At 39.2% G+C, this 17593-nt stretch overlaps 1 protein-coding gene across 1 annotated transcript in view; it reads left to right on the top strand.

The window, feature by feature from the left end:
* The window catches only part of LOC124233823 (nck-associated protein 5-like), a gene marked incomplete at its 3' end in the record, with an annotated part of 547928 nt that overhangs the window by 26326 nt on the left and 504009 nt on the right, over positions 1 to 17593 (top strand). The window contains exon 2 of the mRNA XM_046651057.1: positions 14350 to 14479. Within this exon, the coding sequence (XP_046507013.1) occupies positions 14411 to 14479 (69 nt within the window). The remainder of the gene's footprint in view (positions 1 to 14349; positions 14480 to 17593) is intronic.

Genomic DNA, 17593 nt, shown 5'->3' with positions numbered 1-17593 from the left:
TCTCTGCTTTCCCCACAAGGCACTTCATCAAATGAGCGTGCGCCTAGTGAGGTAATTCTGAGCTCAATATCACTGTTGCCACCTTCTAGCGGTCAAAAGAGTTGTAAATCTTGCTGGTTATGTAAGAGAATCAAGTTGACTTTTCCAAAAAAGGAAATTGAGGAAGCTGAAAGTATTTTGAATTTTTATGTAGAAACATTCTGAATAGGGAGGGATATTGGTTCTTGGGACAAAAAACTTAGAAAGCAGAATGATTTGTGGCCCTCCAAAGGGCCGCAGTACGTGAATAGATACATGGTATATCTGTGGTATTAAAATTTCGTGGGGGAAGGGGAGCAATTAGGAACACTTTTTTTAAAAATAAGGAAAATGAAAAATTATAAATAATTAGGAAAAAATTTTAAAATGTGCTGGGGGGAGCGTTACAAAATAAAAAACATCAAAAACACTGATATGGAGGAGGATTCAGGACTCAGAAAGACTCATGCCTGGTCTAATGTTTTCCTGTTAGATGTAGCTCATTCTTATGGGAAGAACACCAACTAAATATATAAAGAAAATAGTAATTAAGTTGGAGTAGAGACATTGCCTTCCATCCAATCGCACAGGAGACTATCTAATCCAATTGCAAAAATAACCAAGCATTTCATTTTCTTTCCAGCTTTATTGAGATATAATTGACATCTAACATTGTGTAAGTTTAAGGTATACAACATGATGATTTGATATACGTATATATTAAAAAACAATTACTACAATAAGGTTAGTTAACACCTCCATCACCTCACATAATTACCATGTTGTGTGTGTGTGTATGTGTGTGTGCTGAGAACATTTAATATTTACTCTCTAGCAACTTTCAAGTATTATTAACATTATTATTAACTATAGTCACCATGCTGTACATTAGCTCCCCAGAACTTATTTATCTTATAACTGGAAGTTTGTACCCTTTGACCAACATCTCCCCATTTCCCCCACCCCCAACCCCTGGCAACCACCATTTTACTCTCTGTTTCTATGAGTTTGGCTCCTATAGATTCCACATATTAACAAGATCATACAATATTTGCCTTTCTCTGTCTGACATTTAATTTAGCATAATGCCCTCAAGATCCATTCATATTGTCACAAATGACAGGATTTCCTTTTTTATGGCTGAATAATATTCCATTGTAAATATGTACATATATATGTATACACCACATCTTCTTTATCCATTCATCCATCAGTGGACACTTCGGTTGTTTCCATGTCTTGGCTATTGTGAATAATGCTGCAATGAACATGGGAGTACAGATATCTCTTCGAGCTGGTGATTTCATTTTGTTTGGATATATACCCAGAAGTGAGATTGCTGTATCATATGATAGAAAAGCCAAAGGAAAAGAGAAATGTTAACATTGCTGGTAGAAGTATAAATTGCTACAATGTAACTGTTTTTGGAGGGCAACTTAGTACTGCCTGTTAATTATGAACATGTGCATAACCTATGACCCAGTGGGATCTCTGTATGAGAGAGAAAATTTTCTGCCTTTGTTTAGGATGCTTGAGCAAATGTGTTCATAGCAGCATTGTTTGTAATGTGAATGGCAAAACGTTGGAAACAACTTAAATATCTATTTCTGGGCAATTGGGTAGATAAACTGTCATAAATCCATTTAATGGAACTCTTAAAATATTTAAATGAGAACTGCTTTTATCAACCTGAATAAATCTTGATGCCATAATGTTAAGTGGAAAAAAAATTTGCCATCATGTTAAGTGAAAAAAAAATGACACCTGAATACAGAAAGCATAATACCACATATATAAACTTAAAATATGCACCTTAATGGGGCTGGCCCCGTGGCCGAGTGGTTAAGTTCGCGCACTCTGCTGCAGGCGGCCCAGTGTTTCGTTGGTTCTAATCCTGGGCGCAGACGTGGCACTGCTCGTCAGACCACGCTGAGGCAGCGTCCCACGTGCCACAACTAGAAGGACCCACAGCGAAGAATAAACAACTATGTACCGGGGGGCTTTGGGGAGAAAAAGGGAAAAAAATAAAATCTTTTAAAAAAAAATGCACGTTAAGCAGTACTGTATATTGTCCTTAGTACATACATACATAGTAAAAGTATAATTCATACACAGCAAGGATGCTTCCCCACTGTGAGATAGTGGCTACTGGGGCTATAGCAGTATCTGTAATGCTTTCTTTTTTATTTGAAAGAAAAGTTTAATTAAATAAAATATGGCAAAAGATTAACTTTGTTAAATATAGGTGGTGGGTACATGAATGTTTGTTCTTTATGGATTTTTTGGTATGTTTAACTCTTTAAAAGTAAAACATTTTAAAGAATTATAGGGATCCAGGAATATATAGAAATTTTCTCAGTCTGGTTATTGGTAGCTACAAAGAAACTAGACAATCTCATACTCACTGGTGAAAAACTTATAACTAGTTCCACTGGAGTAAGGAACATAAGTTCCCACTATCAATTTGCTGTCCTTGCCAATGAAATATGACCGAAGAAAGAAATACGACTTGTAGATATTGGAAAGGAGGAGCCAAACGTGTTGCTATTTTCTGTCTAGAAAATCCAACAGAATAAAATAACCGTATTTAGAACTAGTGAAAGCGCTCAGGAAAATGGCTAAAGAGAAGTTCAAAGTTTATTAATCAATAGTTTTTTTCTACACTACCTATAAACAATTAGAAAATGCAGTTAGAAAAAGTATTTAAGCTCAAGAGGAACAAAAAAAATAAATACCTAGGTTTTTAAATAATGAAAGCTGTAACGTTTTACTGAAGGACAGGAACAATGACCCAAATTAATGGAGAGATATTCTAAGCTATCTATTGGTGCATAGCAAACTGCTCCTATACTTGGTTACTTAAAACAACAACAATTTATTTTTTTCTCATGATTCCATGGGTTAGGAATCTGTGTGGTTCTTCTGTTGATCTCACTTGAGATCCTTCATATGGCTGTGGTCATCTGAAGGCTTGACTAGAGCTGGATTTAAAAATTTTTACACTGTAATTCCACCTTTAGAAATCTACACTTTTTAGAGAAGCTCATGCAGGCACAAAAGATGCATAGGAAATGCTCATGGCAGCACTTTCTAGAATCAGAAAACATCAGTGACTGTCTAAATTTCTACCCATAAGCTAATAAACAATCTACTGCTCACTCACTCTATAGAGTAACATGAAGCTGTACAAAAATAAATTAGGTTCACGTGTATTAAACATATTAGATCAAAAAAGTCGTAAAACAATAGATGCTGATCTTATTTCTATAGAAAGAAAAAAATCAATATTTATTTACGTATTTCTGCAGGTAAACAAATAGAAGAATGTTAAAAGTGATTACCTCTGGGGAGAAGAGTGAAGGGGGGCCAGTGAAAGTATATAATTCTTATAGTCTCTCTATTTTTACTGCATATATGTTTTAAAAAGAATAAATGCATATATGATGATGTAATTTTTTTTTAAGAATCAGAATGAAAGGCATATCATCTAGATTTTCATCAAGTTCAGGAGTTTTCAGAGACAGTAACAAAGAGTGTGAGGGCTGTGGACACTTTCTCACAAGAGAACATGTTGAAGTGGGGCCAGCCCGGTGGCCGAGTGGTTAAGTTGGCAAACACTCCGCTGCGGTGGCCCAGAGTTTCGCCGGTTTGCATCCTGGGGGTGGACATGGCACCGCTCATCAGGCCACGTTGAGGCGGTGTCCCACATGGGACAACTAGAAGGACCTGCAACTAAGATACACAACTATGTGCCAGGGGGATTTGGGGAGATAAAGCAGAAAAAAAAAAAAAGAAAAAAAGAAAATGTTGAAGAAATTGGGATATTTTACTTGAGTAACTGAAAACATATTTGCTCCGGGGAGCAAAGCTTTGGCCAGTAGGTGAAAATCCAGGATACACATTGGAACTTTCTAACCATTCGAGACCCCCAAATGTGAAGTGGGAGGCTGTGAAAGGCAGTGTGAACTTTTGTGGCTGGAAGAATCAACCAGAGGCAGGGCAACCACTTGTTAGGTTTATTTCAGAGGCAACGACTGTATTGGTGGGTAGGTGAAGAGGTGCCTAGAAGAAAACATTTAAACCTCAGTTTCTGGGATTGCAAACGTCCTGGATAGAGGTTAACACAAGAATTGTTGGGCATGACCCATACTGTAGTCCATGGAGTATCTTAGATTACGTCAAGAACTAAGTCATCATGACATCTAGCTAGATGCGCGTGGCTTCACGAGAAAATTCTTGGAATTTCACTCTTACGTGTACCTAGGTAAGTTCTCTATTTTAGGTTTCAGATCCTGTACTGTTAGAGTGCAATCAGACCAGAAGCATCAGCTAGTTAGAAATGCAGAATCTCAGGCTTTACGGCAGACCTACTGAATCAGGATCTGCATTTTAACAAGATCCACCGGTGATTCCTATTCATGAATTTATGAAGCACTGGTTTATCCAACTATCTGTAGAAATTCTCTTATTGCTGAGCCTTCAGAGGTCAAATAAAAAGAAGCAACATAAGTGATGACAAGAGGAGAAAAAATGTATTATATGTATAGTACACAGATGTATTATACACAAATATATTATACGTATAGTACATATGCGTATATATACCACAGGTATATACATATACATACACTTACATATAACCCCTAAACTTACTCTTTCCAGCTCTCAGTTTAAGTAGATGGTCATCGACTGTTTTACCTTTTAAAGAGATTTTAGCTCACTTCCCTTCCCACAAATGAATAGCACTCTCAATTTAATTAAACACCGACTAGAAGAAGATAAACATCTTTGAGACTTTTCTCATACACTTCATTTGACGGCTGTTATTACTTAGGACATCTTTAATGTCATAATTTACATTTTATGGTTTATTAAGAATTCTTTCTCTTGTTTTCAGCATATCAATGAATTTTTGAGGTTTAATCCCTTAATCTTGATTTACTAGACTTTTAGAATTTTTTTCACATGAGGATTGTTTAGGGCAGGGGTTTGTGGAAGAAGTCACCAAAAAAGAAGAGTGAATAACCTCTTGAAGTGAAAAAAGCTCCTGGGTAGCTGGAAATAGTCTAATTACCAGCTAAAGCCTTAGCAAAAATGTATTGGCTTTCGATTTATTTTACTATATCCATTTCCTGAATCATTTTGGTTTTTCACTTGTGTGCACAGGAATTTAATGAAAAATAATGAATTCAGCAATGTATGGGGACATCACAGTTAAACCTTTTGCTGGATCTTCACAAAACATTGCTTTTCATAAACTGTTTTCTTAACAAGTCATGTTGCTCTCAGCAGGCTTTGCAGAGTTTAGAACACACTCTACCCAACTGGCCCCAGATGGAAAATAGGCTCTTGAAATTGGATGGCTTTTTAAGCGTAGCTCTCCACAGCCTTCTCAAAGGGGGGAAAAAAGAAGCTTGAACAGAATGCATTTAGTAGCTTGGTCTATAATTCCCCCAGCATCCCACCTATTTGGATGTTTTTGCTTTTGGCAGTGGAATTTTTCTCATTTAATTAACTCATTAGTGTTAGCAGATGACACAGTGTGAAAATTCTTTTCCCTAGTCGCTTATCTAAATATTCTTCCAATCCACCGGGGTTAGGTGCACACTTTATTTATGTATTTTTAAACGTTATTTATTTATCTGTTTCATTTCTCACTGACTTTCCCCTTAAGAGTTCATGGGCAACATGTACGCATTTCACGTAATGAATTAGAAAGGTTTCTCAAAGTGATAAATGGAGAGGAGGCAGAGGAGGGAACTAAATAGCAGGGAATATCTTTACAGAGAAAGAAAGAACAGATGGTTTGAGAAGAGCAGCCAGAGCTGAAATGCTTATCCTGGTCCAAGCCCCGGCCAATCTGTCTCTCAGCTTTTGCTCCATACATTGTAGAAATGTAGCAATGGTTTGTGTCGGGAAATCAGCTGGAAACACCTGGAATGACAATAAAAGCAAGTTTTCCAGGATTATCCCAACAAAAAGTAAATTTTTTTCCCTGAAATCATTTGCTCATTCATTCATTCACATTTTTTTACCCTTTTGTTATCAATTTATAAATCTTCTCTCTCAGATTTTAAATGTTCTTGAAATTTGATAATGTATACTTTAACCCCCTCTGTCTTCCCCATCTCTTCTCTCTCTCTCTCTCTATTTCTTACTCTTCAGGGCCTAACACAGATCCTGGAACAAAATAGATATTGAATGAATATTGCTGAATTCTGAGTGAAAGGAATTCTGTTGAGTGATACCTAGCAGTCTTCCAATATCTATTCCAGCATTTCAAAACAGGCATCTCTTTAATCCTCAGAGCCATCTTGTTAAGGTGACTGCTGTTGTGATTATTATCTTAATTTTGTCTGTGAGGAAACTGAGGCCAAGAAATGTGAAATAAATTGCTTCGAGGTCACAGAACTTGTAAGTGGCAGTTGGAGAATTTGAACTCAGGACTGTCTATGAAGATGCTACCCAAAATGATGGTGACATGGGACACTCAGTCTTGTTGGAGCCCAAGCAGTGATGAGGGAGCTTCTTTGCATCCCCACTAAGAGAAAAACACAACCTCCAGTTTCTGTGGCAAATAAGTACTGGGTCATAGGAAGGGTTGATGCTGCATTTTATACTGAAAGAGTACATTTTATGGTATGTGAGTTATATCTCAATTTTTTGAAAGATTTAAATAATAAGGTTGTAAATTACTGATTTGGGGATGTTTTGAGCTTTCAAGAGCTTTACCTGCCCTCCATTCCTGAGCAACTGAGTTCAAATTAATGTCAATTCTTTAACTATTCCAGTTTACCAAAGATGCACTTTGAACAACAGCCAAGATGTCCACACCCAGACTTTGATGCAGCTCCCTTGCTCCCCATGTCATTTATCTGAGGAGGGAGCCAGGGGACAGTGACACTTATGGGTCTGTCCAGCATTCAAATCACCAACTGTAAGCTACTGAATAGGTTCTAGGGTCAGAAGTTTAATAAACGTGAGCTCATGAAACCATTTTTTAAAACCAATTTTCATCATCATACAAAATTTTCATCCACTTCAAAGAAAAAAATCGTTGTCACATCCCTCGTAGACTGTTTCCAGCCGCTAAATTAGCTGGCAAGGATGGACACCACATTTGGGAAATCTGTTCGCATTCAGATTTCTTCTAAATCAGTTTCAGGGTGCTGCTGGGATTTGAATAGATGTTTTATGGTTGAAAATCACATAATTTGGGGGGGGTTGTACTCATGTCCAGAATGGAGACAGTAGTTTTCTTTTCAGTTACCCATATACTTCAGGAATGGATGTATCAATAGCAGAAAGTTATTAAGCCAATATAGCTTCCAAAAGGAAACCGCTATTTTTCTGTGTTTAAAGTATAAGAAAAGTCAACTGCTTTCCTTTATGTAGATTGAAAAGATTGCGATGAAAAGATTTCAATGCAAAACTGACAGGAGTTTCAAACATTCTGTTTGGTAGTTACAAGCAAATCTTACGGGTTCATAATTTCCTCTTTTCCCCTCCTGCTATTGGTGCTTTGAAGTGAGAGCAAGGTGCTCCTGGAGAACAGTGGGGAGAAAGGAGGGAGCGGGTTTGAGTCAAGATTCTCTGCCGCCATTGTCCATGCTGTTGGAAGTTCTTTTCCTCATTCTTTAAGTGATGGCCTCACTCTTTCTAAAATACTGGTGCAATAATTTGGAATCTACATTTGAACTTCTATCTTTAGTCAACATTATTTTTGGCACAAAGCAAAAGACCAGTTTAAGCAGGACTATGAGTGAGCTGGAGAGAGTTGGGGGAGGGAGGAAGGTGCTGATCCAATTGTTTGTATCCAACATTTCTCTTCTTTGGGGTCAGAGTTTGCAGATTAAGAATTGCTAGTTGCAGTGGCCAATGACAGGCAGTTGCTGCTGCCAACAACTAAATGTCCCTCAGCCCTTGAGAAAGGGGAGGAGATTGAGAAAGGGGGCACACCTTCACCCTCTCAAACTGGTCCTCAGTTGGCTGCATGTTGGAGTCATTCAAGGATCTTAAAATAAAAATCACTGGGTCCCACCCCTGGCCATTCTGATTTATCTGGCCTGGGAATGGGCCTCCCCAGGTGACTCTAGTGTACAGCAAAGTTTGAGAACCACTGCTCTAACCAGCGGTTGCCAACCCTGGCTGCTGTTACCACACTCTGGTGCCCAAGGCCATGGCCCTAGAGGTTCCAGGGGTCTGGGATGGGGCCTGGGTGTTGGCGCATTGTACAAGCTCCCCATGTGATTCTAAGGCACAGTCAGGGTACAGGTCCACTGAGCTCCCTTGTCGGGGACAGGAAACTCACTGCCCTTTGGATTTCTTTGGTGTGTTCAGTTCTGCAGTTATTCTTTGTAGGATTGACACCAGGGCAGAGCCAGAGTGCTGGGTACTCAGGGGATACACCAATGATTCTGACGCAGTCTCTGTTCTCTGGATGTTTATGAGACTGCCAACAATCGTATTTTGCATTGTTCGTTGCTTACTGAAGCTGACTGAAAAATATTTTGAATCTAGATTTGGGAAGGCTTTTTCATACATTATCAAATTGAACCTCACAATAACCTGATGGGGAAGGCAGATTAGGAAATGTAAACTCACAGAAGTTAGGGAACATGCTCAAATTTACATGGCAAAGTGGGCTGGGCGCAGCATCTTCCAATGCCTGTTGGCTCCAGCGTTTTTCTCAGTTTCTCCTGGCACTACCATTAATCTTTCAGATCAGGGCTGGGGAGTGGAGGGATCAGAGGGGTAGAGATTGACATGGAGAAATATTCTTAGAATGTGTGTGAGAATGAGTGAGTGTGTGTATGTGTGCGTGTGTGTGTGCCTGTGTGTGTGTGACTATGTACGTGTGAGGAAATATACATTTGAGGTTGTTATTTAATGTTCTTGTTTGGTTATTGTCCCTTGAAAATTATACAGTCTGTTAACAAAGGCTAGCAGAAAAAAGAAATTACTGACATCTTTAAGAATATCAAAGGGTCTGTCTGGCACTGAAAGGCCATACTATCTGTGAGGAAAATTAAACATTTTATTACGGTCAACTCAGATTTCTACAGATACCAAGAAATAGTATTTTCATCAGCTAGAGAGAGTGTATGTGACAGGGGAGAGGAGATCAGTATCAATGACCATCAGTCAATAAAAAGATGCTTAATATCCTGTCTTCCTTCAACTTCCGACTATTTTCCTCCCATGCAGAGGGGGAGAGACTTCCAACCCATCACTTGGAGGCAGATTTGTGTTCTTTATAACTAGAGTTGTGAGAAGACATAGAAAGACATGAACATGACTGGGTTATGGTCCTTTGTAAGTACAGGCAAGGCCTAAGCAGTAATTTTTAGGTTGATAATAGTTTTAAAATCATGATAAAATGTTTTCTTTGAGGTTTGGGTATGTCTGTGTGTTTGGCTAAAAAAATAATTTCAGTGTTAGAAATGTGTAAATCATTTCTTTGCTTTAGCAATGTTATATTGCTGCCCTGCTCTTTACGTGCTCATGAAGACAGCTGTAAACGTCCATTCATTCATTTATTCATGCAAACAACAAATGTTCATTGAGTGTCTGCCTTGTTCCTACACATCATAGGAGGACATAGAACATAAAATCCTGTCTCTGCTCTCCAGGAGCTTAGTGTGTAGTAACACATTTAATTCCATGCTATTATTTCAGAAGGCTCATAAGAAGGAAGCCAGGAGTTGCCCAAGGAAGGCTGGCTACCTGTCCAAAGGTATCTCTATGGGCTACACATCAATCATTGTCAAGCCTAGAAAAGAGAAACTACTGTAGATATTTCAAGCAGAGAGGGATTGAATGCAAGAAAGTGATTATGAAGCTGTTGGAAGGGCTGCAGGAGCAAAAGGGGTAAGGTGGTGGTACTCAAAGACTGGGACCCTGCTCCTGCCCTTTCTTATGCTGAGCTGTTGGAGGAATCATGGAAGTTACCAGAGCCTATAGTGACCTGCTGTGGATGCTGCTCAGCTAGAGCTGGAAGCAGGACAGCTTTTCCCTGCCTGTTGCCTTCTCACCTCCTTTTACTCCCTCCTACTGGCAGAATCCAACTTGACCAACTGACCAAGAGGTCTTGATAAGGTAGTTTGCACCTCTAGACCTGCAGTACAGAGAAGAGAATAGCAGAGCAAGGTGGGAGTGAGTAGGTGAGTGGGTGGGTGGGTGGGTGGGTGGTGGAGGTGGTGAAATCCAACAGTCAAATAAGCAGCAGAGAGGGATAGGGTCTGAGAGTAGCCACTGTCTCCCAGAGTTTTCTCTGTTTTGTAGTCTCAGAAACTTTATTAGTACATTGAGATGTGATCAGACTTTGAAATCTGACTGAAACTAACTCTTAGGGACTGAAATGTATCCCCTCACCCAAATTCATATATTGAAGCTCTAACCCCCAATGTGACTATATTTGGAGATAGGGCCTCTTAGGGGGTAGTTAAGGTTAAGTGAAGTCATAAGAGTAGAGGCCTCATTCAATAGGACTGGTGTCCTTATAAGAAAAGGAAGAGACCAGAAGCATGCTTGCAGAGGAAAAGGCCATGTGAGGATGCAGAGAGAAGGTGGCCAAGTGTAAGCTAAGGAGAGATGTCTCACCAGAAACCAACCCTGCCAGCACCTTGATCTGGAACTTCCAGCCTCCAGAACTATGAGAAAATAAATTCTTATTGTTTAAGCCACCCAGTCTGTGGTATTCTGTCATGGCAGCACAAGCTGACTAATATACTAAGCAAATACATAAATGATGAATATAAAGAGTCAGATGCCAAATTGCAAATTGGTACTAAAAATGTAACTTTCCAAAAGATTGCCTACTTATATTTTCTGGTCAGCACATTCTTCTTCTGTAAGTAAAACTACTTGGGAGTCAAATAAAATTAGAAGGTTGCTTTATGACGGTGGTCTCTGAGCAAAGGAGTTTGTTGGATGGACAAATGGCCAGTGTAATACCAAAGTGTCTTTGGGACCTGACATACTCATTTCCCCTCCAGACCTACAGTCCTTGCTGGGTATATGTAAATGTGGGCACTCTCTTTCCCTGGCTGCTGGAGGTGAAGTGTATTAGCCTCCCTGACTTTTCCTTTGCGGACCGCTCTCCTTTTCCTGTTGACACATCCTGGTTGCCATTTTGTTTCTGTTGGATGGCCTTGCTTTGATCCTTATGGATAACTTTACTTTGATCCTTTCCATGGTCATTTTATGGTTTAATTTGCAAATTTTCAAGTTCTTGGCATGGGGATAGAACATACCCTCAGGCTGATTATTGGCCAGGACACACTGCTACAGCTCTAGTGCTTGTTGCCATTGACTGTGCCCTTCTGATTGGTCAATACCTGTGCTGTATCATTGGCTAAATGTTCTGCCTATATAATTGGCACCATAATGTATGAAAAGAAAGGACCAGGTTAAGCTGTTCACCCAGCCTTCCATATAGCAGGCTAAGCTATTTGCAAACTGTCAAAACGATCCTTGTTTCCCAAATGATAGCCTCATCAGCCTATTACGGAGCATAAAATCCAGTCACTAGAGTTGTTGCTTAATGAGTTTAATCATATTTACCAGAAGGGATAATCAATGTATCTAATATTTAAAGCTTACCTACTATGCGCCAGGCACTAGTGAAAACTCTTTAAATGGGTCATCTCATTAATCATCACAACCACCCTACTATGAAGAAGGTCCTATTATCAATCCTATTTTATAGATGAATTAACTGAAGCTTAAATAGGTTAAACAATTTATTTAACAATATAAGCTGGTAAGGAGTAAAGTAGAGAATCAAACCCTAAGATTAACCATGGTGTTTAGAACAAGCAAGTTACCTTGCTCTACAAGACCCTGTATGATCTGATTGTTGCTCACATCTCTGAACTTTTCTCATACAGTCTCTTCCTAGTTTGCTTTCCAGGGCACATAGACTTCTTTCCCACCTCCTTCCCAGTGGAAAGACTGGTCTCTCTAACTGGAATGCTCTTTACCCATATTTTTACATGGCTGGCACCTATCCTTACCATTCTATCTAAAATTTTCTCACCTTCTACGTACTTGACACTCTACCACCTACCTGGGGTTATTTCCTTCATAGCAGGTGCCTATCATGGTTTGGAGTTATTTCTTTGCTTATTTATTTTCTACATCCTCTCACGAGATGTAAGTTCCATGAAGGCAGGGACATGGTCTCTCTTGTACATGGGTGTGTCACCAACATCTAAGTACTGGGTCCTCCGTACATTGGGCACTCAATAAATACATGCTAAATGCTAAAGAATTATCTCCTGTGATCTATCCAACCCCAAGGTTCTTTGGAATAAGACTTAGGAGAGCATGTTTTTGATGGAACGGGAAATCCCAGGGCCTGAGTAATCTCTCTAGCTGGATTCATCGTTACAGAGAGTATTCTGAGCTACCAGGGCACAGTCACTAGGATGAGGAGAGGCTGCAAAGTGGGTGGGAACAGCTGAAAGTAGGAAAGACAGAACCCCCAAGAAAATTTCAATTGACTAATAGTTTTGCCTATAGTAGTGGTATAGAACTAAATTTGTTCTGAAAAATGCTGCCAGGAGTTTGTTTTTAACTACTAGGCCCTACCAACAAGCAAATATGAAGAGCTTACTACATTTAAAGAACTGTCCTAGGTGATGATGGTGATTAATAAGTTAAGTCCCCAGGGACTTCTATGTAACTTGGACGAGAAAGAAATCGTTGCCAAATGGAGTGACTAGGAAGGTCTTGTGAAGGAGATGGGGCCTGAGCCAGGCACTGGAGCAAGGGGAGAGTTAGACCAGATGGAGGTGAGAGGTATGATCAAAAATGTGGTCTCAGGAATGCGCTTAGTGTGTTTGGGGATTGTAAAAGGCTAGTTGGCAGGAAGTAGATCTTGAACATGATGATGAAAAATTTGGATTTTATCCTGAATTCAGAATAGACTCCTAGGAGTTTCTGAGTGGACCAGTAATGAATTACAATTAGTGTTCCTGAAGGTGAGAGATGGAATGACTAAGATGGAGGAGGCAGCCTATGGCTGGAAAGGAGTCCATCAGGTCCCTAGGATTGACTGTAATTTCGCCTTACCCTGTCTGAGGCACAGCTGTCTCCAGCCTCTTCCTTGCAGAGGAAACTAAGAGAAAGAGGCCACATGGTGCAGATTGTGGAGCCGAGTCTATTGCATCCTTGTTAGACTTGGAGCAATTGAGAGAGTCATGAAAAATATTTCTTTTCGATTTTATTAATAACTGATTGGGATAGCATTTTATGAAGCTCAGTTATTCTATATCAGCAGTACAATGGCCTTGTGTTTGTGCAGATTTTGAGCAATTTCTTTGCCTCAAAGTGCCTTTTGAATCATCAAAGATGTTAAATTATGTCAACTACTATTTAAGGTTAACTTGTTTTTAATATAATCTGTACATAACTGTAACTTGCACGTAAGTTATAATTTATTGCCTTTAAGCCATTTTTCCATACATCATTTGGTCGTCATTGTTAGCTGGTTTTGCATTTGAGAAAGATGGGTTTCAGAGAGGCTAAATGACTTGTCCAAGGTCACTTGGCTAATTGGTAGGAAAGCCTGGGCTCAAGCCTATTTTTTTATTTCCAGCCTTTCACATCTTGGTGAAACCTGGAAGCTAGAGCTTAATGGAAATGATACATCCTTACTAACCAGAATGCTTAATCATTCTAGAACGAGCAAGCTCAGTGGAGTGCAGGGATTAACTGTATCTGATATGGTGAAATGCAGTGAATATTCAAATACTCATTGACGGTAATGATGTCATCCACCACTCATTCTGAATCAACTTGTCCCAAAGGGAATGTATTTTAGACTGTTCCTCAAATATGTTTAAGTTAAATATTTTGAAATTAAATATTGACAGTAATGTTCATGTTTCAGTTTCTTCTCGTTGGGCCTTGGGCTCAATAATTCTTGGTTATGGCATGTGGTTTTGTCAGTTTGATCTCATGGAATTTGCAGACAGCATCTATGTGCACAGTAACAGAATGATTCTGGCTGATAGAGAGGGGATGGGCGTGAAGCAAGTGTGGCATGAAACGGACTGTTTGCTTTTTTCCACAGTCTGCTGATTCGACCTGCAAACCCATTCCCCAACGCCATTAGCAAAACCTATAAAAACACAGGGGCCTCCAGAAAGATGACTCTGACATTTGCAACCCAGAGAGGTCTTTTGAATTGAGAGGGCCCAGTTCTATCCTTATTATTTGGGTCTGAGAGTTTTTGGCTTCAACACTTGTTCTTGGTTAGAAAGTTATAAACAAGGCCTAAACACTGTTCACTTGGATAGTAAAACACATGTTCACTTTTTGCAGTGACCCTGGAAACAGAAGGGGAATTCTTATAAATCACAAAGGAAAATAAATAACTTCACCCATGGAGGGAAAGAGACAGCTTGAGAAAAGGGACTTTGGAAAACGGCTGTCTCTAGACAGCAGTCTTGTGGTAAGTACTAAATATTCATTTACCACTCTATATGTTTTGGCTTAAGATGCATTATTCTTTGACTGTTATTTCCTGAACCCTGTGCTTTTGAAACCTCTATTCCAGTTACCCCATTAGCAATATCCCCTGGGATTTTGTTTAATTTATTTTTTACAAAGTCAAAAGCCAGCAAATTATTGGAATGTTTGTATAGTGTCTTAATAGGCAAATGTCATAATCTGTCAACATTATATATAATTACATTAATTCCAGCCGAAGTAGACCTTAACCTACACAAAAACACTACTGTACAGCTGATGCCAAATGCCAAGCCTATATATAGTTGTTCCATCACCCATTTATCTTAACTTTGGGGATAAGTTGAACAAGAATTCAATAGAGCTTCAAATATTGAAAATGAAGGAAGTCTCTGAGATCTTCTTAGGTATGTAAATTAGTTCACTTGTCCATAAACTTTCTTTCTAAAAGTTTTAATTCTGGTGACCATCATTTTTAACAACCTGGTTGGGTTTGCTTTCATGTATGAGAATCTGTTTGTCCACGGAAGTAGACTAAGCCACTGATTTCTGAAGGTTGGCCACTCTTTCACAGCCTCTGAACTAAGATGTGCAGGTCAACTCTTCTCTTCCATAATGCATATGAACAAAGCAAGAAATCAAATTAAGCAAGTCACTCCTTTCTCTCTTGCTCATCTACTAAGATAGAAATTTAGCCTAGTTCCTTCTTTTGTATGTTGTATAGGGATGTGCTTTATTCATTCTTATACTCCAAGCACCTGGCCTGGAGACTGGGTGAAAGTAGGCATTCAATAGAATATTTGTTGAATTGATTTATAACTTGCGTTTTTCCAACTCTGCTACTATAGGTCTTGCTCTGTCTGTGTATAAACTGCTCATCCCATAACTGCTGAGGCTTGGCATCCCCAACTGTTATAGATGTGAGTTTCTGGGAAATGAGAAAAGGATTGCTTGAAACTTTTGTGTGCAGGTCTTCTCTTGTTATTGGAGTCAACTTCTGTGTCTGTGTGAGCTGTGCACTAGCCAGCATATCTTCTGAGGCTAAGAATGTTTATAGTATTTTAAGTTCTCCTCCCAGAGGATGTGATGACTTCTTCTCATCTCTTAGGTCTTTCTCTCTCCAGGTAGAATGTGGTGAAATTAGTGTGTGTTTGTCTGTGTGTATGTGTGTGTATGTTTATATGTCTATTCCCTTTGCAACTTCTGGAGAAACTTGGGGTAAAGATATAAATTCTTAGCCTCTCCTTTGCGAAGAATACACTTCTTACATATTAATCTGCCAACAGGGTTTGGGTTATGCCTAGGCAAGGGACAGAGATGCCCACATAGTATGATGTGAGTGGCATAGGAAAGGTTCTCTTAACTCAAAAATATCATCCTTGCTGGTTGGTCCCTAAAGCCCCAAATTCTGCCTTAGGTTCCAGAGAAGATGCAAAGACCCTATAAAAGCAAGCAATGCTAAGCTATCGTCTTTCAATACTTCACAGTAGCATTCGTTAATAAAAGGTCTTGGATCATTCCTAAATGTCAACCAGATAAGCAGAATTTTTTTGAGGGAATTGGTAAACAAAAGGATGCAGAGCATAGAGCACTGGAATGCAGGGCTGGGTTGGGGCTTGCAGGGGCGGGGGAAGTGGATTCCCATGAGGACACTGGGTACCTGAAAATCAAAGAGGAAAGAGTCTCAGTGAAATCTTTGCCCACATTTAAATTTTGAATAAGGACAGACTTGACTGTGAGCATAAATCAAAGCCTGTCATATTACCAGTGCTAGTTGAAATCCCGAAAGCAAGCTTGTGTTCCCATTGGCATATGGTCCTTCTGTGAGTCTTGTGGGGGCCGCAAATCTGTTTCTTGACTTATGGAATAAAAGAATGCTGTGAAAATGAGAACTTGTTGCTTGGTGCCAACTGAGAAACTTAATCCTGTTAAATCTCCCTAAATGATGCTTAGGAGAGTTTTTACACTAGTGAAATATCTTTCTTGTTTCCTAGAGGCAGATTAAGTGTTACATCTGTGTGCCCAGATTGGGAAAATCCTGGAAAAATAACGTGCTCTATTATGACTATGTGGCCCGGTGTACGGAGGTGCCTAAATGCTATTCAACGTTATACAACTTAGGCCATGTGACTATAATTTTACCCTCTGTTTTAGTGTTACATTCTTTCTTCATATAGGACACTATAGCTGGGACAATGACAGCAAGAGTATTCTTTTCGAATTGGTTCTTTGAGAGTGGGAACCATTGAAAACCCATTGGGTGAATTCTATTGTGACTGTCGGGAAGAGAGGTAGATAGGGTGACATCAAAGCTGACTGGCCTATAAAGGATGTGAACCCAAGACATGGCCCTATATGGAACTTTCTATATTGTCTTTGTAACTGGTTCCATGCTGAAGCCACACAAATAACTAGGCAAGAAATGTATAGAGATAATTCTAGATAAAGGTTACTGGGAAGTTAAACAAAAAACAAAAAATGCCAAAATCACTTGGCATCATATTACACATTCCCAAGGCATGTTTATCTTATTTTACTTTATTTTATTTATGTTATGTTATTTTTTGCATCATTGAATGCTAAATTGGGAATGAGTTATACAGTCACTTTGCGAAAGAAGAGTTGATACTCAGCGAGGTTAAATGCTTTTCCTGAGGTCACACAACTAGCATACAATCAAGAGTAGAATCAAGGTTTCCTCCCTGCCACTTCAGTTCTTTATCTTTCACTATATAACATCCCAGGAAGAGCAGATGTCCTTTTGGAAAACTGCAGAGAGGAAAGAGAAACATATTGAATTCTTAAGTCTTGAAATTCAGCTGCAGTAATCATCATGACCCATATTTTTGAGAGTTAGGAGGCCCAGAGGTAATTTCCACTTTCAGATTTTGCAGGAAAATATTCCTCATAATGTAGTGCAAGAATAAGGTACTATTAACTTCATTACACTTTTTATTTTAGATAATCAAATCATGAAGTGTTGAGCAGAAATTATAGCTCCCTTGCAACAGCTTTTAAATGTTTAGGCTGGAGGAACCACAGAATAAAGAAACTCACGGTCCAGATACTGAAAAATGCTTCAATTGGGAGATGCAAA

Source organism: Equus quagga, unplaced genomic scaffold (genome assembly GCF_021613505.1).
Source record: "Equus quagga isolate Etosha38 unplaced genomic scaffold, UCLA_HA_Equagga_1.0 252_RagTag, whole genome shotgun sequence".
NCBI lineage: Eukaryota > Metazoa > Chordata > Mammalia > Perissodactyla > Equidae > Equus > Equus quagga.
Note: the sequence above shows the minus strand (reverse complement) of the source record. Positions and strands in the feature narration are given on the sequence as shown.